The 25,656-nt window shown below is 48.8% G+C and overlaps 1 protein-coding gene across 2 annotated transcripts in view; it reads right to left on the minus strand.

The window, feature by feature from the left end:
* Nucleotides 1-804: 804 nt before the first annotated feature.
* Nucleotides 805-25,656, minus strand: part of LOC138452573 (cytochrome c oxidase subunit 6B1-like) — a 73,112-nt gene continuing 48,260 nt past the window's right edge. For both annotated transcript variants that reach the window (XM_069605004.1, XM_069605006.1), the window contains exons 3-4: nucleotides 21,192-21,292; nucleotides 805-1,062 (exon numbers count right to left, since the gene is read on the minus strand). In XM_069605004.1, the coding sequence (XP_069461105.1) occupies nucleotides 1,009-1,062; nucleotides 21,192-21,292 (155 nt within the window). In that variant the 3' untranslated portion in view covers nucleotides 805-1,008. The remainder of the gene's footprint in view (nucleotides 1,063-21,191; nucleotides 21,293-25,656) is intronic.

Here is a 25,656-nt window from a genome sequence, read left to right on the forward strand (position 1 = left end):
GTTGCAGCCCACTCTTTTCCCCTCACTCCTTTTGTAGCACTGCAACCTGCTGCCACTACAAAGCACCTTGACATTCAAATAACTTGGCAGGTCGTTTGACAGTTTCTAACATCGTATCACCCATCACGACGTCTTGAGAAAGTAGTTGCCTCAACTTGCTTCCATGGCTACACGCGCAGTGATTTAATGTTTTACATAGCTTACTTGGGAAGTGACGGTAGAACATGGCATATCATGTCAGCTGGATTATACAGTACATCTTCCCATGATCGATTTAAGATTAGCATCATTTGGCTATTTAGGGCTGCACTATGCGACAGCCAAATATTGTTTAAACAACCAGGTCATTGATGCGAATGCATAAGGTTGAAGAGAACACGAAGTGCAAAAAAAAAAATAAGTCTTAAAGAATAAAGGGAAATGGTCGCTTCTGCATGTCTGAGTCTTGCAGGTGGATTTATCGAGCAAAATAAGTTGGTAAAATATAAGTTTGTGGTTTACAGCACACAAGAACATGGGAAGAGGTTTAGTTACCTTAGAAGTTTTCAAAGTTATTGGATCAGTGAAACTTGATCTAAATTGGTAGCCACCAATTGTTTTATAGAGCAGCCTTTGGCCCAGCATCTTTAACTGCCCATCAGGACACAGACAGCTTCAAATCGGATTCCATAGAAGGATTACACATTGGGCTACCACCACCTTTTAGCACAGTGAAATATTCTTGTTTGAGGCCTTTTACTTTCGAATAAAGTATGCTGCCTTAATACGGACCTCCTCATGTTAGCTATAAAAGAGACACCGAAGTGATCAAAAGCAGCATCTTTATTACTCTTAAACTGGACACAAACGATGTTAATCTTGGCTCGGCTGCCCCATTGACATTTACCTAGGTTACAAATGTTTATAGTTGATCCAATAGAATACAACAAAATAAAAGCACAAAGGTAAAGTCGTTAGCACACTCGAACATCATTAATTGAAGTTTCATTCCTGTACAGCAAGCTTTGCTTAAACCTTCCCTGCAAATGTGCCCAATTCTCGCTCTTCATCCCATTTGGCCACCTGGAGAAGGGGAAAGAAAAAAAAAATGGTAAGAACCATATTTTTGTAAGTAAACCTAGAACAGTCACTGTCCAGAGTTAGGCAACATTTGGCAGGGTGGACTACTGTAGGACATCTTGTGGGCATAAGGGGTAAATATACATATAAAAAGGCATCTCCCTTAGTCATCTGTAGACTAGTGCGAGAACAAATCTTCACAACCCCTCAACATAAAAAGGATTCCTAAGGGGAGCCCGGGCTTAGCTCTGTAGCAAGCAGCAAAAGACACGTTGACCTATGGTCATGAAATATGGTGCAGACACAAATGCTCCACGTAAGACTGGTAATATTGCAATGAATAGGAGGGCAGAAATTAACTTTTTTTTAGCACCCCTGCTGTACTCTAGCCCTGTACACTGCCACCAGAAACGAACTGAAAACCATCGGCCTCACTGAATCTCAGCAGGTGACTAAAAATATTTCTAAAAACGAGCATCCAGAAAGGTTACACTCCGAGAGCTATGGGAAAGGCCTACGGGAAACTGCGGTAGCACCTTGAAAGGCACTGCCCCACAAATCAAGCAAAGAAGCCCAGATTTCCTCCAACTGCTATTTTGAAGGATCCAAATCAATTTGCTACGTCACAAACGTCATCCGACAACCCCTGCTTTAGCAAAAGCGTCTTGCAGATCAAAAGGCAGTGACAACCATTGCCTGGCCATCAACCAGTCTAATCCTACTGTAGGATTAGACTGGAGAGCATACATCATGCATGCAAAGAGCTCTTCAGCAGAAAGGGGAGGAGGCTTGAAGTTGGCCTAGAAAACCAAAGGCTAGGCATCACCTGGGTTACTCTTTCCTTTGTTAACGCATATAGAAGCTTCTTGGAAATTCTGCTACTGATCCATCTCATCCGTTCGCCCCACAAGGATATTGTCTATTGAGCACACTGTACAAAACCTACACTAAGCCACCATTTGATATCCTTGACATCTCATACACCAACTTTGCAGGCACAAATTCCCCTGCCCCCCCCCCCCTCCCAACTCCCCACTGGCTGCCACACTGAGGACACCATAACAGGATTTAATGCACCATCCACAATTGGAGGTCTACTCAAGCTCTGCTTCAATAATAAAACAGTTATTCATTGTGGGATACTCGTTTTGCCTTAATCTCAATGCAACCTACTCCTCCATCGATGGTACAGTCATCCCAGTTCTCAAACAAGACCCTTCTACTTGGATGCATAGCAGACCATGACCAAGCATAATGGCTTGGTTTACACTACAGCAAAATGCCTGAGCAGACAATTCCTGTCACCTAACTGCCTCACGCTGGCTGTCACCAGCAAACTTGATTGTAAAGTGCTTCTCATGGGCCCCTTCAGAAACCAAGCTAGCCAAAACTCCTACAGAATAAAACCCTCCAGGCTGCGCCGATTGACCACATTTCTGCTTCCGAGGTGAAGCCCTTTGGCTACCCATCAAAGCCTCGACTTGGCACACAGCTGCATCTACAATGTTACTCTTGCTCAGGTAAAGAGGAGCATCTCCGTGAAACACTATTCACGTCATCTAAGCACAACTAGCAGTATCACTCACCACATTTTTAAAAATCCAGAGGCGGTAAGTCAGTTTCACTGTCCCCTCTTTGGAACACTTTACCCCATAATATCAGAGTGTCCCTATGCTCAGAGTGTCCCTATGCTACATTCAAGAAACGGATCCAAACCTGGCTTTTCAAAATACGAACGACATTCCTTATTTGTTCAACTTCCTTATTTGTACTACTACCACCAACATATTACCTGCTGTTCTCAATGCTTTTTGTCAGGTCTACTTTACAAACGTCAATATAACCTGGGGTAACAACAACCCATTCTAACGTACATTTACCTACCCCTAGGAACGTCAGAGGCGTCCATCAATACTACATGATACTTTATGTACATGAGTAGAAGGAATTCCTCTGTTCACCAAGCAGTAAAAGCTCACTTCTGCATTGTTAATCAGAAATGGTAATTTTAGAACTGGTAATTTCGATGTCAGTTAGCAAAAATCATGTAGAGAGGGGTACAAGTATGTACCTAAATTGTTTTTTTTTTTTTTTTTAAAAAAAAAAAGGGAGCCAGGTCTCCAACTTCCAAAGATCACAGGTCAGTCGGCTCACTGTTACCTAACTCCAAGCTAAAAGCACAAACTAAGATTAAAGCAGAAGGTGGCCCAAAGTAGGGATGTAACGGTATAATGGTATACCGTGAACCACTTAATTGAACAATAATAACCGTCACATTGTTTATACCGTTATACCGTTCATACCGTTAAGTGTGCTTTTCAATCCGATTTGGAAAGGCTGCAGTAAGCAATTGCTGTGCAGTCTTGGTTTTGCACTGTTGGATGTGCCGTCTACCAAGTAGTTTCAGTTGGCGCAGTTTTTAATGCCATTCCATAACACGTGCCTTACACATAATCAATATGTTAGCAATAGGAAGAATAGATCCAGTGCAAGAAGGAAGAGGGTTTACTTTGGGGTTTATATATTTATAATGGATAATATTCTCTAAATATATGGCAATGGGGGATTTCGCTGGTTCTATCATTGAATTTACATATAATAAGTCACACTGCGAAATTCACTCATCTCTGTGGGTATTCCCTGCTGCCATACCAAAGGGTAACATGTCAGTGATTACTGAACACCTTTTGGCCCGCAAGTAAACTAAAGGCTGTAACGTAAAGAGAAAGTGTGTGTATGTGCACAAGCGTATACTACCATCAGCCTCCACTGATCTGTGGCATGCAGGTTATCAAGATGGCAACATGTTCATCTTCACCAGTAGCCAGTGGGGAAGCAAAAAGCCTAAATGACCACTTAAGAAAAGCTATTCAGTTTGCTTTGCCAGTTGCAGCAGGCCTCCACCCCACCCCCTCCTCTCCACACGTGTGTTTGTGAAGCAAGGCATTTCAGTGGAAAGTATGTTGAAAAGCCCAATTCTGGCCCTGGGTGCCTGGTTTTGTTTGTGATGATACATCTGTCAATTTATGACCTTTTAGAAAAGGTTTGTTAAGATCAGTTAACTCCACCTGCTATACCGCGATAACCATGATATACCGTCATTTGGCAAGAAGGTTATTGTACCGTCATAAAACGAATACCGTGACACCCCTAGCCCAAAGTAATCAATCCATTCTTGTAAGCAACACCACAAAATGTGGACAGAGCCGGGCTGAAGCTAGGTTCCATCCTTCTCCAACAGCTTGCCTTTGCAGAAACTTTAAGCTTTGTCCAAAGCAGCATATTCGACAGTCAGTCTTGACAAGTTCCAAGGTTGCAAAACGATTCTCAGTCTACATCACATTGATTAATCGTACTATACACTGGATTGACTAATTATAGGGGTCAAAGTTTCAACCCACAATCATTACTTCTGGCAAGACTTGTTCACTCGGTTGATCGAACTCTTAAAAATCAAAGACTGCACTGTTAAAACATTTAATAACCCTCCAATTGTGTCCAAGCTCCTTAATTCAAATATAGCATTACCTTGCTGAGGTCCTAAAAATTGAATGTCTCCCCAACGCCACACCCCCAACCCCCTCCTCCCCCCATGCATTTTATAGGCCTGCACTATATAGTAACTGCCAGGAACTACTCACTAGAAGAATGATTCTTCCCCCCCCCGCCCCCCATTATATTGTGTGGATTAGGTGGACTGATGTGCAGAAATCTAAGAAACAATTTTCCTACTAAGGTCTTGCGAAGTGTACATTTTGCCTCAGGACTTTCTGCCACACATTTTCCTTCTTGGACACAGCAGTGATTGGGAGCATCACTAGAGCGGTCATATGAAAGCGTTTTGTTACAGGAAACCTGGGCTACTGCCCCTCATTTTGAGGATCGTATATCTTTAAGTGCCTTTGCCTTGAAAAAAATTAGGGAGACATTTTGCCATCATTTAGAACAGTAATCTGCTCTCCCTTTAAACGCGCCAGCAATCAAGCTGCTGAATTAATGGTGTGGTCAGAAGTAAGAGTGAAATATAAACTGTTATAATTCACAAACCAAAGTAAAAATGCCTTTAAAAAACTACATAGACCATTTATATTGAATTTCATAGGGGGAGATTTTAATTCCAAACTGAAATCTCCACCAGAAGGGCTCTTTGACCGTAATTTAGTTACTTATAGCTTAAAATATCATCTTTCCAAGTTATTGATGACATAGTGGATTCAAGCGGATTATATAATATTGGAATTATCTTTAAGAACCACAAACTGGCGATTCCACAATTATATTCCAGCAAGGCCAACTTTGGTTCCAGAATTGTTTTTTCCTCTGGTTACAGCTGAAGACAGGCAATTAATAAGGGATGTGAAGTACTACTTATTGTTGGATAGTGACCACTCAGCTTTACTATTAAAAATGGATTGGTAAGTACAAACTCCCAGTAAAGGATCTGTTGGCAAAAATATACAGGGTCAATGTTTTAAAAACAAACAGCGCTTCATTAGGGAACAATATATATGTGGGCCCTGCTCCTTCAGCTGAAGCAACCTCTGAACATTTCTCCCCCCCCTCCACCCATTTGTCTATTCATGTATTGCTCTTTTGTACGTTAGTTTTTTTTAAACTTCTTTAAAATTGGTTTCCCCAATCCTATTTAGTTATTTTACTGTCAGTTTTCATCAATACCTAGCTTTTTTAATGCATTATAATTCAGCTAGTCTCTTTACTGCCACATTTGTCTTTCTGCTGCCATCTCGGATGCAAACTTGCTCACCTCTTGTTCTTTGAGGTTGCGGAAGACTGAGCCGCTAATACATAGCATGCAACAAACCTAGCCTGTGTGGGAGCGAGGGGCCAATGGGCCCCTCTACCATTACCTCTCAGTACAAATCTTGGACCAAGTGCCTCTAGTGGTGGGTATGCCACCCGCCCTTATGCAATACTAACTTTTGGTTAGATTTGCACAGATGGGACCACCGAGCAGGACACGGGGCATCCATTTTTTGTAGCCCCTTCCGACTCCATCTTGGTAACAAGGCCTCATTGCGATAGTACAAAAAGCATCTCTCCCTTTTGCCCGCCGCTGTAGCTCGGAGCACATGGCCCCCACTCCAACTGGAAAACTCTGCAGCCCCATTCTCACGCTGAGGTCGGAGCTGCTTGCAACAAATAATAAATGTAACATCCCTTTTCCTCTGAGATCACTGTCCCGCATGTGAACCAACATGAGCCAAGCACATAGCTCGTTTATCTCCACAAAAGTGTCCTTGCCCTCTTATCCTTGCCAGTTGAAACTTGCCATTCTAACTGTGCCCTTGCAAGGCATCCCTTTCATGTGCCAGACTGACAACCATGCTATGAAGCCCACCCAGCAGACCCCCAACTAACATTAGACCCCTGTTGCAGTACATCGTGCCTAACACTAACAAGTGCCACATACCTGCGATTCTTGTGAAACTAAACCTATAGTTCAATGACAGTATTATAGTGGTCAAGGCCCTTAAACCTGTGACCTGTATAACCCAAATGTGTAGATGGTATAAACCCTTGAGTGATTTGTATAACGGCAATGATACACTAGAGAGTCTTTTGAACAACTTATTTAGTGCATGCATTACTCCGAATGTATTTTCTTAGCTTAGATAGTGACCACGTGTTCACAGCGACCTGACCTTCACCCATCCGGAGCACAAATGTCTGACGTCAATCCTCCCGCCAACCAAGTAACCAACCGGGAGGAAGAGATGATGCCCGCACCCAAGACACCACCACGGCTGACCAATCCAGGTCCAACGTAGCATCATATGTTAAAGATGTAGATGTACTATATAAATGTGTTGTAACCTTGATGTGGTCAGAGCGCTCAGAGATCTAGATAAACTTTCTTTAACTCTCGCAGACTGCTCTTTTGTGCCTTATTCCCTGCCCATGGAGTGTCTGTTTTATTCATTTCACACGTGTAAGTCAGGGTGGGCACAAACACTTCCAAAACTAGATGCAGAAATAACTCTACCCAACGTGGGTCCTCTCTCTGGAACAGCCTTCCTGCCTCCCTGAAACTCGAGGAGAACCATCTCCAGTTCCGGAAGCACCTCAAAACCTTCCTTGTTGCCTCTGCTTTCTCTCCCCCTCTCCTCTGCTCATTTCCTGACTCAAACTGCTAGGGTTACCTGGCCACCCTTTCTGATCTCTGGCCCAGGCCCCGCCAATTTCCCACTTGCACTGCCTCCCTGGCAACCCCTGCACCTGGGGACTGTTCTGTATCCCTACAGTTCCCCCTACCAGCACTTTGTCTGCAATTCCTTGTACTTGCCACTAGCTGGCCATTTATTTTCTTATTTATTCCACTTTTCCCGCTCCCTTCCCCCAGGCACTTTTCCTCGCCACCCCCCCTTCCCATGCACTTGCAAACTGAATGACACTTGGCCTAGTAGGATCGTTGTCTGTCCTCCCTTTGTATCCCCCCCCCTTGCCTCGTCGCGCCTTGAAACACTTGTGTATAGGCGCGTTATAAATGCCATATCATACGTTGAACTATCAATTCTTTATTTGCCTCCTAGATGTCAAACAGAATCCCAGACATGCAGCTAATGGCAGACTAGTAGATTTGTACGATCTGACAGAAAACAAGGTCCGTCCGTCCAAAAAAAAAAACTGAAAAATGTTACCGAAAGTGCGAACCTTTGGGTGGTAGCATTGTAAAAAGTTAAAACAAAAAAAAACCCTGTGGCGCCGGTTCCGCCGGTTCCAGATCACAGAAGTGAAAGGGAACTGGCGCTGCAGGGACACAGCACGATACAATGACAGATAAGTGGGGTGTGTCGTGGTTATATGGGGTTATGAACGTGTTTTTGTATGGGAAAACGTAGAACCTTTTGTGGTTCGTACATTTCACATGCAAACATTTTCAGCCGCAGCATCACGTAGATCCATTTCTGTTGCATCAGATGCTTTGGGGAGCCAACAGGTAGCTGCTGTACAGCTAACCTGGCTCTATATAAAACAAAAACAAAAAAAAAAAAAAAAAGTGGTGATGTGTAACTGTAGAACTACACCATTATCCGCAGGTCTAGGCCTTACTGCTCTGCTACGCTACGCTACACACCTTGGTTGACTTGGCTAGATGTACCCTGTTCAACTAGGGTTGCCTCTGGTTTCGGAAAAAGCATGTATATATCATTTCATTCCAACGTGACATATCCAAAGCTTACAGGCAATGGAAAAAAGTAAAGCAACAAGCATAAAACCCAAACATGTTGACTCCCACACCCTCTCCAAGTCCCCTCCCTCATTGCCACCGACTCTTCCCACCTCCCCCTCCGAGGTTTCCATAATACTGTCACATGCTGGCCTCCCATTATTATCCATCACCCCAGCCTATAAAGGACCAACCATATCCCCGAGCATGGGAAGAGTCCTCAATATTTGATCCCAATCCAACACCACTCCTCCTTACTCTTCTGGGTACCATTCCATTTCTGCCAGTCCCCATCTGTGTATATGCGGGAGCCATTGTCTTAATCAATGGGCCCATTAGAACATATCCAAGATATTGCCACCCTTCGTTTGGCCAGAACCATCATGAATCATGCCCTTCTTGTTCTGCATCTTTTTTCCCAGAACGCAATCCCCATAACCTGACCGCTGGGTGTTCAGTGCTACCCAATAAAGCACAGAGACGCTCCACTAGCCCTTCCCAATATGCAATTAGAATTGGCATTTCCAAACCATGCCAGAAACCTGGAGCAACTCGCTCTACAACGTGGGCATTCATGTGAAAATGAAGATCATCTGCAGTTTTGCTGGCGTCCTATAAACTATGCAAATAATGTAACTGAATCAATTGAAACCTAGCATTCCGTGACACACCCCCCCCCCGCCGCCGAGACGCCCATATCCATTTCCCACTTACTCAGTCTGGTATTTTCTTACATTATACAACCTATAAATGCCCCGCCCCCCCCACTATTAAGTAACTTGTTTCTGGTTCTTCTGGTATACAATCCACAGTTCTGATAATCTCAAGACTACCTCTGCATATGTTAGAAAGGGGCCTCTCGAGAAGCCATTTGTTATCTCCATTGGTCAAATGCATTTCCCCTCGCACAGAGAAGTCACCCAACGTCTTACAATTTCTCTTCCCCAAAGCAGCCAACCCAATGCTCCGCAGAGCCTTCAGTATCTTTGTGTCTAAGCCCTTCGGTAAATCAGACCCATATAACCATTTTACTTCCCGTTTCATCAGAAACCTCAATATTTACCTGAACACATTTGTGGTGCCTTTTCCTCATATGCAGTCTCAGAATTAGATACCCTATCAATCTGAAAATCCATCTCAACAGTATGCATTAGGAGAACATGCCAGCTGGTGGGCAACATAAGGAACAAGTTACTTACCTGTAACTGTTGTTCTCCAGCATGGGTCTGGCATGGATTCACATGCTCATGAATATTCCGTCGTCAGGCTGGGAATCCTCGGTAAAGAAAAATCAGTATCAGTTTCGTTTCTGATATGTCTTTCGAAGTAGTAACCAATCACTGATCTCTGCGTCATACTGACCACAGCCAATGACTGCCCTCTACCTAAGCCCCGCCTCTGGCAGCCATCTTCAGATTTGGTAGCACGTGAAGTGGCAGTATGACCAAGTGAAGAGCCGCAGAGGGGTAGGCAGGAGGGTTCGCATGTGAATCCATGCCAGACCCATGCTGGAGAACAACAGTTACAGGTAAGTAACTTGTTCCTTCTCCAGCATGGGGTCTGGCATGGATTCACATGCTCATGAATAAAGAATACATAGCAGTACACACATGCACAACCACGGGAGGTGGCAAAGGCTCAACATTAAGCATTACATCAAACTCAACATTAAGCAATTCTTACCTCCTCACCATGCTCACCTTAGGCAAACAGATTGCGCAGCACTGCTTGGCCGACCCTGGACTCCTACCTGGAATCCCGATCGACGCAGTAGAATTTCGTGAAGGTGTGCGTCGACCTCCACGTAGCAGCCCTGCAGATGTCCAGCAAGGGCACACCAGATAGGAACGCCGTGGTAGCTGCGATCGCTCGGGTGGAATGGGCTCTCGGACGGCCAGGCAGCGGTCGGTTTGCCAACCGATGACAGTACATGATACAGCCGGAGAGCCATTTGGAAATGGAGGCCTTTGAGAGAGCCTTCCCCTGATTGACAGGTCCAAAGTTCACAAAAAGTTGTGACCGAAAACACTTCGTGCGGTCCACGTAAAACTTCAGCGCTCTAGCTACATCCAGCAAGTGCAAAGTCCTTTCGGCCGGCGACGGGAAGAAAACAGGCAACACCAAGGGTTCGTTGAGGTGGAAGTCCGACGGTACCTTGGGCATGAAGGAGGGGTGCGTCCTGAGCACTACCCTCGTGTCGTGAAAATTCAAGTACGGGGGCTTGCAGGAAAGGGCCTGGATCTCTCCCACTCTTTGTGCGGCGGTGATAGCCACAAGAAACGCTGTTCTCCACAAGAACTTCAGAGCCGAGTGCAGAGGCTCGAACGGAGGTCCCATGAGCTTGGTCAGCACCACGTTGAGCTCCCACGCCAGGGCCGGAGCCTTCACCGGCGGGAACGATCTGAACAGTCACTTCATGAATTCTTTCACCAGACGATGAGACCACAAAGACGTCCGCCCCGTGGTTCTGGTGTATCGGGAGATCGCAGCAAGATGAATCTTGATGGACGCGTGCGCCAGTCCAGCCTTGGCCAGCGTCAGAAGGTATGGCAGTACCTGGGGAGCCGTAATCCATAGAGGGTTAATCTTCTGTGCGTGGCACCAGACAGAGAACCTCTTCCATTTGTGTCCATAGCATTTAAGAGTTGAGGACGCCCTGGCCTTTGCAAGAACCTCTCTGCAGTCGGCTGGTATGTCGTATCCTCCAAACTCTAACGCTGCAGGAGCCAGGCCTGCAAGTTCAGCGACTTCGGGTCGTGATGGGAGGATGGCGCCTTTTTCCCTGGAGAGAAGACCCGCGTCCACTGGCAGCTTGATTGACGGGGACGCTGACAAGTCCAGAAGGTCCGGGAACCTTATCTGCCTCGGCCACGCAGGTGCGACGAGGATCATCCTGCACCGTGACCTCTTGAGCTGGTTGATGAGCCGGATCAGCAATGGCAATGGAGGGAACGCGTATAGAAACAGGCCCTCCCAGGGGAACGAGAAAGCATCGCTCATGCTCCTCGGCTGGGGAAACCTGCTGGCGAACTTCCGGCACTTGGAGTTCGTCGCAAACAGATCGATCTGGGGTGTGCCCCACCGTCGGAAGAGGCGGTCCACTAGATCCTGTCGTAGTTCCCACTCGTAGCACGAGCGCAGCTCTCTGCTGAGCGAGTCGGCGATGGTGTTTATCCCTGCCAGATGAAACGGCACCAGAAACATCCCTTGGGCGACGGCCCAATGCCACAGATCCTGCGCCTCCTTGGACAGGGCTGGGGACCTGGTACCGCCCTGCTTCCTGATGTAGAACATGGTGGTGTTGTCGGTGAAGATCCTCACCACCTTGCCCTTGAGGGACGGCAGAAAGGACCCGAGGGACCAAAACAATGCACGGAGCTCCAAGACGTTGATATGGAGGGACTTCTCCCTCGGAAGCCAAAGGCCTCTCGCGTGCAGACTTTCGGTGTGCGCTCCCCACCCTTCCAGGGAGGCATCCGTGGTCACTGTCTCCTGGTGGCCGGGGGTCTGGAAGTCCATGCCCGCCGTCAGATGCACGCGGGTGCCCCACCACTGGATTGATCGTCGGAAACTCTCGTCGAGTGTGATCCTCTCCTCGAAGCTGCCCGTCGTCTGGATCCAGCGCGTGTCCAGGAACTCCTGCAACGGGCGCATCTGGAGCCTGCAAAGGCGGATGAGATAAATGCAAGAAGACATCATTCCGAGGAGGAACTTGATGGACCTCACCCTGGCCGCGTCCGCAACCAGCATCCGCTGCACCTTGCCCAAGATGGCCCTCGTCCTTTCCTCCGACGGAGAGGCCAGCAGCGACACTGTCGAGCTTCGCCCCCAGAAACAGTGCGTCTTGCGCGGGCACCAGGTGGGACTTGGCGTAGTTTATGGAGAATCCCAGGTCCGTGAGTAGTTGGACGGTCCTTGCCGTGTGCTCCACGGCGAGCTCCTTCGTCTTTGCTCGGATGAGCCAGTCGTCCAGGTAGGGGTAGACGTGGATCCCCTCTCGGCGCAGCTGCGCCGCCACCGGTGCGAGGCACTTGGTAAACACCCTGGGTGCCGACCTCATTCCGAAGGGAAGGGCTCTGAACTGGTAGTGACGCCCATGGACCACGAACCTGAGAAACATTCAGTGTCCCTTTAGGATGGGAATATGGAAGTAGGCATCCTCCAAATCCGACGACGATAGGAAATCGCCCTCCTCCAGCTGACCCAGGACGTGTTGGAGGGTGACCATCCGGAACTTCTGTGCCTTGATGAATTTGTTCAGTCGTCGTAGGTCCAGGATGGGACGCCATCCTCCCGTCTTCTTCACGAGGAAGTATTGAGTAAACTCCGGAGCCCCGAAGCCTCTTTGGGACGAGCTCGATGGCGCCCTTCTTGAGCATCGCCTTTACCTCCAAGAGAAGTTGAGGGACGTGATGCCACAGGGGGGGCCGGCACCTCTTTAGAAACTCGAGCGCGTGACCCTGAGCTAGGGCGTCCAGCACCCAACGGTCGGAGATGGACTCCCACACGCTGACGAAGCTCGCCAGCCGGCCTCCCACTGCGGCCGGTTCAGTCCTGCTTCGAAGAGGCTTTGACGCCTTGTCGACGACGGCGGGGTCCGCCTGACTTGCCTCGTCCCCTGTAAGCTTCCTGTGACGACGAACGGGCCGCTTGACGGTAGGTGGAAAATCCACCGCCGGAACGTTTGGTGGCACCCTGTTTGCCTCTGCCGCTCCGAAAGGCCGGCCGCCGTTTCTGGAGAACCCCAAGAGCCCGGGCCGTCTCCGTGTCCGCCTTGATGGCTTGAAGGGAATCGTCCACTGTTTTCCCAAACAGGTTGTTTCCGTCGAATGGCATGTCCAAGACTCTGGTCTGAACGCCCTGACTGAAGTCAGTAGCCTTGAGCCATCCACGCCGCCTAAGGCACACGCCGTTGCCCAACTGGCGAAATCCAATGTCAGCGATGTCCGTCGCAATCGTAATGGCGTGGTCCGAGGCCACCTCTCCTTCCTGCAACATCTCTAGGGCTTCCGCCCTCTTGTCGTCAGGTAGGAAGTCCAGCAGGGGGGCCAGTTTGTACCACAACTCCCTGTCGTAGCGGGCTGCGATAGCCAAGGCGTTGGCCGCCTTAATCGTTGTCGCTGCCGACGAGATGACTGCGTCCCATCGTGTCTAATTTCTTTCCCTCGCCGTCCGGCGGGGATGTCGACGTAGAGGCCGCCCCCCCCCCCCCCGCTTTCTTCCTGGCCGCCACGGAGACGACCGAGTCCGGGGTCGGCTGTGCCCGAAGGCACAAGGGGGCCACGTCCGGGACCCGGTACTTCTTCTCGTACCGATCCCTTCTAGCCGGCGTCGTGGATGGGTTCTTGAGGAGGGCGAGGCCCTCATCCCAAATATCGTCCAGTAAAGGTACAGCGAGGACAGTCTTCCTCTTGGCCTCGCGCCGTTGATCAAGGAAACCTTTCTTCTTCTCTTCCAGGCAGAGCTGGAAAAGCTCGGATGCCCTGGTGATCATGGAGTGAAACGATCCAATCTCGTCGGGCGGGGAAGCCCGGGTAGGTGGTGGCGATGGGAGATCCTCGTCGTAAACCTCGTCGTCTGTACCCGTCGCGGCCGTGTCAGTCACCGTATCATCCCCACGTGTCGTGGACGGGAGGAGGGCTGAACAGGGCGCGATGGCTGAAAAGGAGGTGGAGGATGAATCCTTCTCTTAGGGGGAGGGCTCCCAGAAGGGCCTGGCTCCCCCATCGGGAGCGGTTCCTCCGTTGGTGGTAACGGCAGTCTCGTCCTTATCTCCGAGCATAAGGACTGTATAGCCAACAAAATGGCCACAGAGTTGTCTAGCGGCACTGGTTGAGGGGAGTCCGACGGGCGGTCAGGAGCCTCGTCGGCACCCTCGACGTTCTCGTCGTCTCCTACGTCGGGGTCCCTCCCGACGGGCTGGTCTTCCTCCACGCCAACGCCGTGGCTTAAAACTTCAATCAGCTCTTCCTCAGAGGTTGAAGCCGAATCCACGACGACCTCCTGTCCCCCCTTTTTCTTCTCAGTCGGAGATTTCACGGGGGTCCTGTCGATGGGCTTGAAAGGACACCCTCCGCGGTGGCAGGGAGACTGAGCCCCGAGGTCGCCACCACTGGTGTAGCCTCCACAGGCTGAGCCAGGGCCGCCGCGACTGTCTCGATAGAGGCCTTGGCCGGATGGATTAAGGCTTTCAGCACCTTAGGTGCACTCACCGCCTTCTCCTTGGGGGGAGGGTCACCGCCTCGCTCCCCCTCCGATGGGGCCTTCGAGTTCGACCGGGGTCTCTCCAGGAGCTTCGCCGGGTGCTCGGCCTTCCTCTTACCCGAGCCAGAGCGTTGGCTCGTGGTTGATGGTGCCGGGGAGGATGTGCCCTGCCTGGCACCCGTAGAGCCCGACCGTTCGGCGCTCCCGGTGCCACCGGACTCGCGGTGCTTGGCCTTCTGTTGGACCCCCGTCGCCGGGGCGCCCTCAAAGGTCTTAGAAGACCGCTCGGACTTCTTCTCGCCTGACGGGCTCTTCCCTTCAAGCCAGTTGGCGAGACGTTGATGGCGGTCCTTCATGGTCCGCTCCGACATATTGCCACAAAACGCACAGTCCTTCTCCACGTGCGTCTTGTCCTCATGTAGGCAGTAAAGACAAAGGGAGTGTTTGTCCTCCTTAAAGACATTCTGAAGCTGGCATCCAGGGCAGACCCTGAAGAGTTTTCCGGGCATCGAGCTTCCCTTCTCCTGGGCCATGTCCGAGATGGGCCTGAGAAACGTCTGGAGTCCTCCAAAAGCGTGGCTCGACGATATCTTCAATCTTGAGGGGCATAGAGGAATCCGACACGGGTCCCCGTTGATCGGATGAAGAAACGGTGGAGCTTGAGGCTCTTTTGACCGAAAAGAGAAATTATTTGAGAAAAACGTAAATAGCACTAACGCTCGAGAGCAATAGCACGAGGATCCCAACACTTGAACGTGCGGTAAAAATCTGAAGATGGCTGCCAGAGGCAGGGCTTAGGTAGAGGGCAGTCATTGGCTGTGGTCAGTATGACGCAGAGATCAGTGATTGGTTACTACTACGAAAGAGATCAGAAACGAAACTGATTTTTTCTTTACCGAGGATTCCCAGCCTGACGGGGAATATTCATGAGCATGTGAATCCATGCCAGACCCCATGCTGGAGAAGCAGCTGCCTTCGGCTTGCAAGCTGGACTGGCAGGACACTGCAACTTGGTGAGGTTGTGAAAAGTACCCGAGCCACTGTTGCCCTACATTCAACAAGGCGGTACAGACCTAACCTGCTTGGTTCCTTTGCCATAGGCAGGCCTCATGTGGGGACTGGGGGGGGGGAGGGGGGGCAGGGTGTGAGAAATACAAAGGGGTGACTTAAATGGTTACAATTTGTTTTCTACTGAGCCACATGTAACAGCAGTAAACTTTCTGCACAGAAAAAGTGCAGTGGCCCACCTGGGCAATTATTGTCCAAAACCATTCCTGCGTCTCTTCGCCCCCCCCCCCCCCCCCCATTATAAATACCCTCACTGCTTTCCTTAATATTGCTGAGCTGGCTTGCTATGGCTTAGCTGGCTCAGTTACCTGTTGCTAGCCAGAGGAAAGTGCCCGAGATGGGAATTTTTGGTGAGCGTCATGCACAAAGTCAACTTTCGTATTTGTTATCGACAGAACATTAATTCACTGATATGCTCCAATAAAAATTCCATGGATATAGTTAAAGGCTGAAAAACGAAATTCATCACATTGAATCCAGACATCACCATGTACAAGAATGCTCAAGAATTTAGCAGACACGATGTGGCTACTCTCAATACTCCAAAAGACCACTTTTCCAATCAGCAATATAGAGAATTAGCATACATTTGGGAAATTATATTTACATAATTCCCCATCAATTGCCAAGATCAAAAGGTGGTTGTCAATTGTAGGTTAGATTTCATTTTCCATTCTTTTCCGAAGCATAGGATACCAATTGAGAGGGTGGGGTTTGGGGTGACGTTTGGTGGGCCAGAAAAGGCTGCACGAACAATCAATGTCATGGATTAACCATACCAGACCGGAGGTTGAATTTTGACTCAACTTCTAGAACCACAGAGGCATAACAGTAAATGCAGCAATACCTTCACACGTGTCAATTTGAATGCATGCCTGGAATTTTAGATTGAATGTCAAATCACCAATTCAACTAATTTGACATTTTCTTCACCGTCTGGTTTGGGCTCCTTGTATTCGGTCATTCAGGAGGAAACATGTATGTTCCTCCAGTTAATTCTCCATTCACCACATGAACCTTCAGGAGGAGCATTTGTGTATTCTGCTTATTAGACGCAAAACCATTAGGAGATGTTGGCTTTGTTAAGGAGAATGCTTGACAGCAGAGAATATTGCACCCTTCCTAACAGTGCCTGCCTTGCAGGCTCCTTTCTCCAACAACCCCGAAATCCTGGCTAGTCAAACACATTGTTAGCCAGGCTGTGGGCGCCATTGCACCAGTTTCTCTTAAGGGAAAAAGTCAACATTCCAACGCATGGTCCTACGTTAAAAAAATAAAGTCTGCCACTCTCCGCCTGGAAAGCTAGCCCTTCAGAAGCCACTAGGAATGCCTTCAACGCCATCTCCAAAACGTATAAAGCTAACATAATTCAAGCCAAACCCTCATCATTCAACGCAAGGATCAATGATGCCAAATCAGGATCTAGAGCAATATTCACCATTTTCGGAGAGCTGGAAAAAAAGTCATCCGCCCCACCCCCGTTGCTACTCACGGATGAGCGCTGGTGTAATAGCATTCAGTCTGCTATGCTAGACTTGAATACCCTTCAAGCTAAAATCCGGGGACATCAAAAAGCCCTCAACCACCTCATAACCAACCTACACTGTACTGGGCCTCCCGAAACCACTTCGAACCCCGACACCTTTTCACTTTAAAGACGTGACCAAGACAGAATAGCACTGCTCAAATCCATCAAACCCTCCAACTGCAAGGCGATGCCTGCCCGTCCCAACGGATCAAAGACTCAGCCACTATCCTCGCCCCGTTCATAACTGCCTTCATTAGCTCATTCTTCCAACCTGGCCACGTCCCTGCTGGACTTAAGGAAGCCTGGGTAAGCCTGCTACTTAAAAACCATCCCTTGACCCAACAATTCCAGGCAACTACAGGCCCATCACCACCGTCCTTCCTACTAAACATTCTAGACAAAGCAGCCTACCTGCAAGTACAGATATTCCTGGAAGATAACCGTCTCCTCGGCCTGAAACTGGCCTCTTAGACCTAAAAAAATCCAAATGGACGATCTCAGAATCAGGCAAACCTGCGCTCCTCCTGCTCCATCTGCGGCCTTCGACCTGGTTGACCACGGCACTCTGCAGCGGCCAACTTCTCCCCCAAAGCATGCGCCTGGATCACTTCCTTCAAGAAAGGGCCATGAAAGTCTTTTCAGAGACAACCTGTGCCACCCTCAGCCACATTAAATGCAGAGTCCCAGAAGGCTCCTGCATTGCGCCCACTCTCTATAACCTCTTCACTAGGCCTCTGTTCAGCATCCTCGACTCCCTGGGCATCTCGTATATCAACTATGAGGATGACAGGTGCTGATCCCACTCACTGGCAACTACCAGGAAGATGACTACCCTCACCAACATATGTTCTACTATTCAGTCCTAGATGGCAGATAATTGGCTGTGCCTTAATAGTGAGAAAACTGAACTTAATCGTCTCACCCTCCACCCAAGGTAATCTTGACCAGCAGTACCTCACCATGGACAACATTCCCATCAAGGTTTCATACAATGTTAAGACACCGAGTTTACCTAGACTCTGATCTGACCATGGACAGGCAGGTCAACGCCATTGCTTCCTCATCCGCATACTACAATTTCTTAACGCTGCATGACCTTTATCGACAGAACTGCCTGACCATTGCCAGGGCAATAACTGGATCCAGGCTGGACTATTGCAATGCCCTCCTCGTGGGGACTTCGTGTAAAAACCTGGCTAAGCTCCAAAACACCCTTATGGCATCACTGGAACTTCTAGGAGAAGAAAAAAAAGCCACCACATTGGCTGCCTCTCAAAGAAAGACTGGTCTTCAAAACTCGCCCTCACGCATGAATGCCTCATGATCTTGCACCCCCCCTACCTAGCTCAAAGAATCTCCAGATATACTTCCACCCGACCTTTGAAACAAGGTTACTCGAACATGATTGGCACTCCCAAGACAAGGAAAGACCGCACCGGTGGCACTAGCTTTCCCACGATGGCCGCCTACCACTGGAATGCCCTTCCCACACACCTAAAATAGAGTCCCACCAAGTTTTCTGCAAAGGAATCAAAACCAAGCTTTGTTTAAATTGTATGAGTCCGCCATTTTGTGTAATAAGGACTGTGATGCATAATTTAAAACCAAGTATGCTATGTAAACTCTATTGATGTATGTAACCCTTGTATCAGCATATGACGTCACCCACTAACAATGTATCTGTACCCAAGAGACCACTGTGTCACAAGTCACCACTTATTCGTCTCTTCTAACAGCGCCCCGATGCCTCTGGGCTGCAAGTGCGCTATACAAATGGAAATAAATGTGCTAATTGCCTAGAGACCCCCAGCAACTGCTGGATTTAGAGGACTTTTTTTTACCTGGAAAGAGGGAGCCCTCTCCCCCCTCCCATCACTCTTTCATATATTTTGAGGTGCGTTTTACTTTTGTGTTCTTTGATTATGGAGTTTCATATAACTCCATAGGCATCTTTTCGTGTGTTACACAGCACCCTCAGTGCAGTGACAGAGGGATGTCTTTTTAGACTTCCAAAAGGTTTAATACCTTAGTTTCCCAGAGAATGTAAGGTTAAATGTCTTCAAAATTTCTAGACCCAGCACACACCATCTTCCTATAGAGTCCTGGAGGGGTTATGTATCCCCTGTGTAAAGAAACCCAATGTAGCAGTCAAGTGCTACCCTTTCTGGCTGGTGGCAGTGGTTTTACAATGCACTACCATGATTTTTCCCCCGACCACGAACACCGGAGCTAAAAAAAAAATCAAGGGAGCCATAGATGGCACCTTAAGCACCCCTTACAGATCAGCCTTCTTTTGCCGTTTTTTTTTTTTTGGAAAAGGTCCTTCTAGAGTTGTCTGCGAGCCAACCCAGGTTTGGGACCTTTGTCCTACGGCTTTTGCGGGCTTCAGGACAAGACTGCCTCTTGCGCCCGAGTGTCTGGGGTGGGCAGGAAGTGAGGGAGGTGCCCGAAACTCCCTGTGCTTAGTCTCCTACGAGACTCAAATGCAATCTGGTGCGATTGGCTGGCTGTCCGGCAAGAACAGCAACCCGGCTGGGTGAGTGACAGCTAGGCTGGAATGAAAGGGATAAAACAGTTTAAAAAGAGCATGGCTTGGAAGGCAGAGTCGATCATTGGAACGAAAGAACCGAAGACGAGGTGGAAGAGGACAGCTGCTGCAACTCCTGGACCGTTTGTTTGCCCAGTGAAGCCCTGCTGCAGGTCCGAAGAGCCCCTTCAAGGATGACTTCTCCCTTTGAGTTGGTGGGACCAATTAACTCGTAATCCACTTGGATACCATTCTCTACTGGTTAGGTTTAAACCGGGTTGGGGGATGAGGGGGGGGGGGGGGGGGGGGGGAGGACAGCAGCTTGTGTGCTTGACTACAGCTACTCGAACCGAAGACCTTCCATTTACCAGCTTGTTTCACCAGTCCCTGTGCAGTTCAGGAGTCCCCCGATGTCCTCCCTCTTGTCCCCACGACAGGCTCAGGAACAGTGAGATCTTCAGGAACCAACGTCTTCAGCTTCATATTAAAAAGGTACTGTGCCAAGCCGATGAGAACTTACCCAAGTTGCAGGCCTTATCAGCTTGTGACCCAACATATGATTCTTTTTCGTACAAACTACTGAGTACTTTGGCAAAGACTTTACCGTTTATTACAAGAACTGCTCTTTCCTATCCAAAACACTAGCCCATTGATGTCCTAGACCTATTCAACTGAATTGAGCCCTCTAGTGAACTAAAGCCATTTGCACTGCCCAAGAAATTATGTGATCTATTTTATTAACTTGTGCCTTTGTACTCCTATTAAAGTGACTGAAATGCCATTTTGCTCTTATTTCAGGGGAGCCTAATTTACTCAGAAACGTATTGGTTTGGTACTGAAGTGTGTATGTGTATGATATTACGTTGCCTCCTTCTAGTGAATGTTTTCTAAATGACTAATACATTAAAATGTGTTTACCAAGAAACCTTCAGTGGAAGTGTCTACTTGAACCACTGTGATTGTAAGACCTCTGTATAACATCTTTTACTGCTCACATTCCCTCTTGAAATAAGCCTGGCTGCTCGCTACCAAAAACTATAGTACAGACTTATACCAAAGGCTGGTTTTGCTTACACCTGTAGTCCAAAATTGCATATGGTGGTCCTACTCGCTGTATATCAACTTCACCTGAAACTATGAAGCGCATATCAGGGTGTTCTGCACAGTGCTGCAGAGTTTGAACCCTTTAATTTACCACAAGACCTGAGCAGCAAAGAGCTACTTTACGCATGCTGGTATAAATAGCTGAGTGAACGAAGAAAAAAATCAACCTGGAACAGAAAAGCCCCCACATAGCTAATGTATGGTTCCCTAGCACAGTAACAGTAGAAGGTTTAGCAACAAAGATTCACCCCTCCTCCAAGAATGAAAATGGTCTAGTAAACGCACTCCACTCCCATCTGGAGGCACGACAGCATGCTCCAATGAAGTCTGCAGTTTAAGAAAATCTCTGGTGACAAGAGTAAACAAGAAACGGGAAATGGTAACAGGCATATTACTGAGCGTCAACAAGATTATGGTTGTGGTGCAGATACAATATAAAAAGGAGTTGGCTATTAAGTTAAATATTCCATGCCAACTAGAGTAAGCTACATTTTTCCTTGTGCGTTACTTACCCACGAGACTGGACACAAACATTTGTACACCTTGTGGTACCATTCGCAAGGGTAGGGGTCTGCTCCTTTACCATTCATAGCAGTAAGGCATCGGTGATAATCTGAAAGCAATGAAATTCATGGTGAAAGAGGGGAATCAAATTGGACAGTAATAGGTCAACCTAAGCAAGCATAAATCCAATGTGTTAAACTAGAGCCCAAGTACAGTGAAGAATGTTAAGATCTTGGATTCAAGGATTTAGATAGTCTGTTAAGGATATATTAGAAATATCTTATGCTTTTTTGGTAGGGCATCATCCACCACTGTAGGTTTACTATGCTGCAAAGCCTTGTTGAAATAGCAGCCAAGCAAGTCCCTGCCAAGGGTAACAAGGCCATGAGACCCGGGTGGTACTGCAGTTACTACGCAGAGTTATGTAATCCTAGAGGTGCGCTTGTGCGGAGGCCTTTCCACTCGTGAATGCGCAGGTGAGTGCCTCTGAGCTGCTCCATAGTTTATCATTTGGCCCAGAATTGTGTAGAATCTGCCCTGTGCCCACTTAGCCCGCATCCCTTCGCCAGTTTCCTTACTTCCCGATTCCCCTTCAGCCCTCCCCTCTGCCCGCCCATGATTGATCCCGACAGGAGGGTCCACCTTTCATTGCTAGTCCTCCCAGGGCAGCCCTCTGTATGTGCAGCCCCTGTGGCTAAGGATGGCTCCAGGTTGTATCTGCAGGTATCCGCAGGAGAAGCAAGAAGCCAACAATAAGTGTAGAAAGGGCAGGGCCAGAAGCAATTACTTATACTACTCTACCATGGAAACTTGACTATTGTAAACTCGTTATATCTGTGGCGCACTTGCATTTAGAAAGTGTTCCCGGTAGCAGATCAGTGGTATCATTACATTTAGAAACTCTGTCCTATAGCATATCTGCGGCATAATTGCATTTAGAAAGTGTTCCCGGTGGCATATTGGTGGTATAAGTGCATTTAGAGATTGATTCCATCCTATAGCATATCTGTGGCATGTACTTAGAAAGCGTTCCCTGTAGCATATCTGTGGTAGAATTGCATTTAGAGATTCTATCCTATCCTATAGCATAACCATGTCAAAATTGCATTTAGAAATGTTGAAGTGTCTAACAGCATGCCCGGGTTGAACTCAGAAGTGTGCCTAATATCGTGTCTGTGCAAACTTGACCTTAGAAATGTGCCTTCCTCGAATTTAGAAGCCCAATAACATGCCCTGGTTGAATTCAGAAGTGCGCTGAATATCCCCTCTGTGCAAAGATTTTTTTTTTTAACTTTTGTTGACAGAGGCAACTGGCATACACACATCCGAGCAATAACCACAAATTCGTTGCATATACAGGTGAATACGGAGCATATAGGCAAAATTATGGTAACAGTGGTAGAATACTGACATATCACAGGGCCCCAAGAAGCCGAACAGCAATAGGGACGTCAGGGGGATTCATCCACAGAGGAAGTGTCATTTAAGCTAATGAAGTAGCTGTTGAATGCAGTCCATATGTTTTGCGAGGACGAGAGCGTACTGGGAGCATACCCAGAAACTCCTCGCAGTTTCGGGACCAGGTGAGTAAATTTAACCATTTCTGGAATACAGGGGGGCTGGGGCTCTTCCAGCTTAGTAGGACACACGTTCAGCTCACATTTAAGAATTTAATAATGTCTCCCGCTCCCCCAGCCTGCCACACTCCAAACAAAACCCCCAATGGGTCAGGGTCTACCTCAGTGATCTCAGACAGTGTCTCCATGACTTTACTCCAGAATGTGGCCAGCTCCGGGCAGCTCCAAAACATATGCAAGTGGTCAGCGCCCTCCGCGCCGCAGCGAGGGCACAGCCGAGGATCGGAGCCAGCAAACCTAGACACTCTACCTGGAGTGTAATACAGCCTATTAAGCAGTTTATATTGTATGGTGCGGTAGCGGAAGTTTAGTGACACTTTGCTAGTATGGGAACACATCTTCTCCTACTGTTGGTCAGTAAGTGCCAGTTCCAACTCGGAGGCCCAGTCATCACGGGCCCTGGAAGGGAATGGAGAGGGCGAGGACAAGAGGAGCTTATATAATGAGGAGACCACCCCGCGGGCGCCAGCCGAGTTGGCGATGTTAGCAATCGCAGGAGAGTCCAGAGGTTCGATGGGGAAGATAGGCCATAGATTTCGGAAGGCAGCGCGGAGTCTGTAGAACTGCAGGAGCTCCAGAACAGAACCCGAGTTCCCCAGCCTCCACGCCTGCGTTGTTATAAACTGTCCCTCTGGATAAAAATCGGTGAGGGCGCGGTATCCCAGGGCCTCCCAATGGCGCGCCAGGGCGGTGTCATGCGTGGGTTCCAGCCCGGGAAACCTCCAGGCGGGGAGCCATTTGTAGTACGGACATTCCTCATCGCAGGTTTTGAATATCTGGCCCCAAGCCTGAACCGTGGTCCGGACCAATGGGAGAGTCCGGCACATACTGCCGGTTGAGAATCAAGGACATGACATCAGTGCCTGCCGCTGCCAGAACCTCAAGTTTGACGTGGGGACGAGGTGGGGGCCCAGGGTACCAGTAAGATGCGAACTGCGCCTGTGAAGCAGTCCAATATCGCAGCAAGTCTGGGGCTGTGAAACCCCCCCCCCGTCGTAGGGTAGTGACATATCCGACCACTTTTTACGCACCGCGCCAGAGTGCCATAGGAATTGGGCAAACAATTTATGCAGATTCGTAAAATATTTCCTACCCGGCCAGACAGGAACATTACCAAATATGTACAACAACTTGGGTAGGAGGATCATTTTTACCAGCGAGAGTCTGCCGGCTAGTGATAGTGGAAGGGTACGCCAGCGTATGACTTTGGCCCCGGCTTGCTCGGCTACTGCCTGGTAGTTGTCTGCTAGCAGCGATTCTCTGGTGAGGGACACCTGAACTCCCAAGTACTTAATCGCATTTGGGCACAAACGGAGCGGGTACTCGGTGGTGGGCTGCATCGTGGAGCTAGTGAGGGGGAGGATCTCAGATTTCGTATGATTTGTGAACCCCGAGTATGTGCCTATGCGGGTGACGTCACGTAGGATCGGGTCCAGATGAACAGCTGGGTCTCTTTAGCACATCGTCCACATACAGCAAGATGATCTCAGGGGAGTCCTTCAACCGCACCCCCCTCCGCATATGCCGCTCCCTGACGTAGTCGGCTATCGGCTCGATTGCCAAGGCGAAGAGGATCGGGGAAAACGGGCAGCCTTGTCGGGTACCTCTGAAGAGAGGTAACAGACCGGACGTCTGAGAGTTAACTCGCACCCTGGCCACCGGGGAAGTGTACAGTAACCTAATGTATGCTATCATATTGTGCCCTACCCCCATATTTTCCAAGACCAACCAGATGTATTTCCAAGACACCATGTCAAATGCCTTCTGGGCATCCAGTGTGACCGCACTCGCCCCTTGGTCAATACGTGCCATGTTGTTAAGCAGCCTCCTAATGTTGTGGGATGTTGATCTTTCGGGTACAAAGCCCGATTGATCCTCGTGGACCATGTACGAGATGACCGGGAGGAAGCGGTTGGCAATCACTTTGGCGAAGATTTTGGTGTCCAAATTCATCAATGTGGGGGGCCTATATGATCCACATTCGTTAGTGGGTTTCTCGGGTTTGAGCAGGACCGTGATGGTGGCCTCGCACAGCAACGGGGGGGGGGGGGGGGGGGGAGTGCCCGCCCGAAGTGACTCGTTCCAAACCTCAAGCAGCCTGGGAGCCAAGATGGCCACATGCTCCTGGTAAAACTCAGCTGTCAGCCCGTCAGGACCAGGTGCTTTTCCTTTAGGGAATTTAGATATAGCCTCAACTATTTCATCCAGCAGGATGGGGGGAATCCAATCGGTCCCTGGTAGCGGGGGAGACGAGAGTCATGGGGATCTGCTCAAGGCGGTCGCGCATTTGGGACCCACTGTGCTCGGGAGGGTGTGTGTACAGCTCTGAGTAGAAGTCCGTGAAGGCCTCCAGACTATGTTGGTCAGACCACCGTTTCGACCCCAGGAGTTATCTGGGTCTGGCCCCACTCACCCCTGGCCAACGTAGCCAGTGTCCTGCCAGGTCTGTCCCCCTCTCCATATCTACGAGCCGCCCGTGGGCGACTGAAATATTGGACTTCCCTGGTGGCTTGTTCATTGAAAAATTGGAGTTCCTTGCTGATCTGGGATAGAGTCGAGGGGGTCGATTGGGGGGTGGGGGGCGATGAGACGTAGGATGAGCGCTCAAGTTCGCGTCATTTGGCTTCAGAGCGGGCGAGGGCGGCCCTAATGGCCTTGAAGGTTCCCGCCTCCCTAGATATGGACATTCCCCTGATGAAGACTTTGAAAGCTTCCCACCGGACCCCTGTAGAGGTAGATTGAGGTGTATTAAGTTCGAAGTAGGACTGGATGTCGGACAATATATCAGCCTTAAATACTATGTCCTGTAAGGCCAAAGACTTGAAAATGCCAAGAG

The sequence above is a fragment of the Ambystoma mexicanum genome, chromosome 1p (genome assembly GCF_040938575.1).
Source record: "Ambystoma mexicanum isolate Mex_15411 chromosome 1p, UKY_AmexF1_1, whole genome shotgun sequence".
NCBI lineage: Eukaryota > Metazoa > Chordata > Amphibia > Caudata > Ambystomatidae > Ambystoma > Ambystoma mexicanum.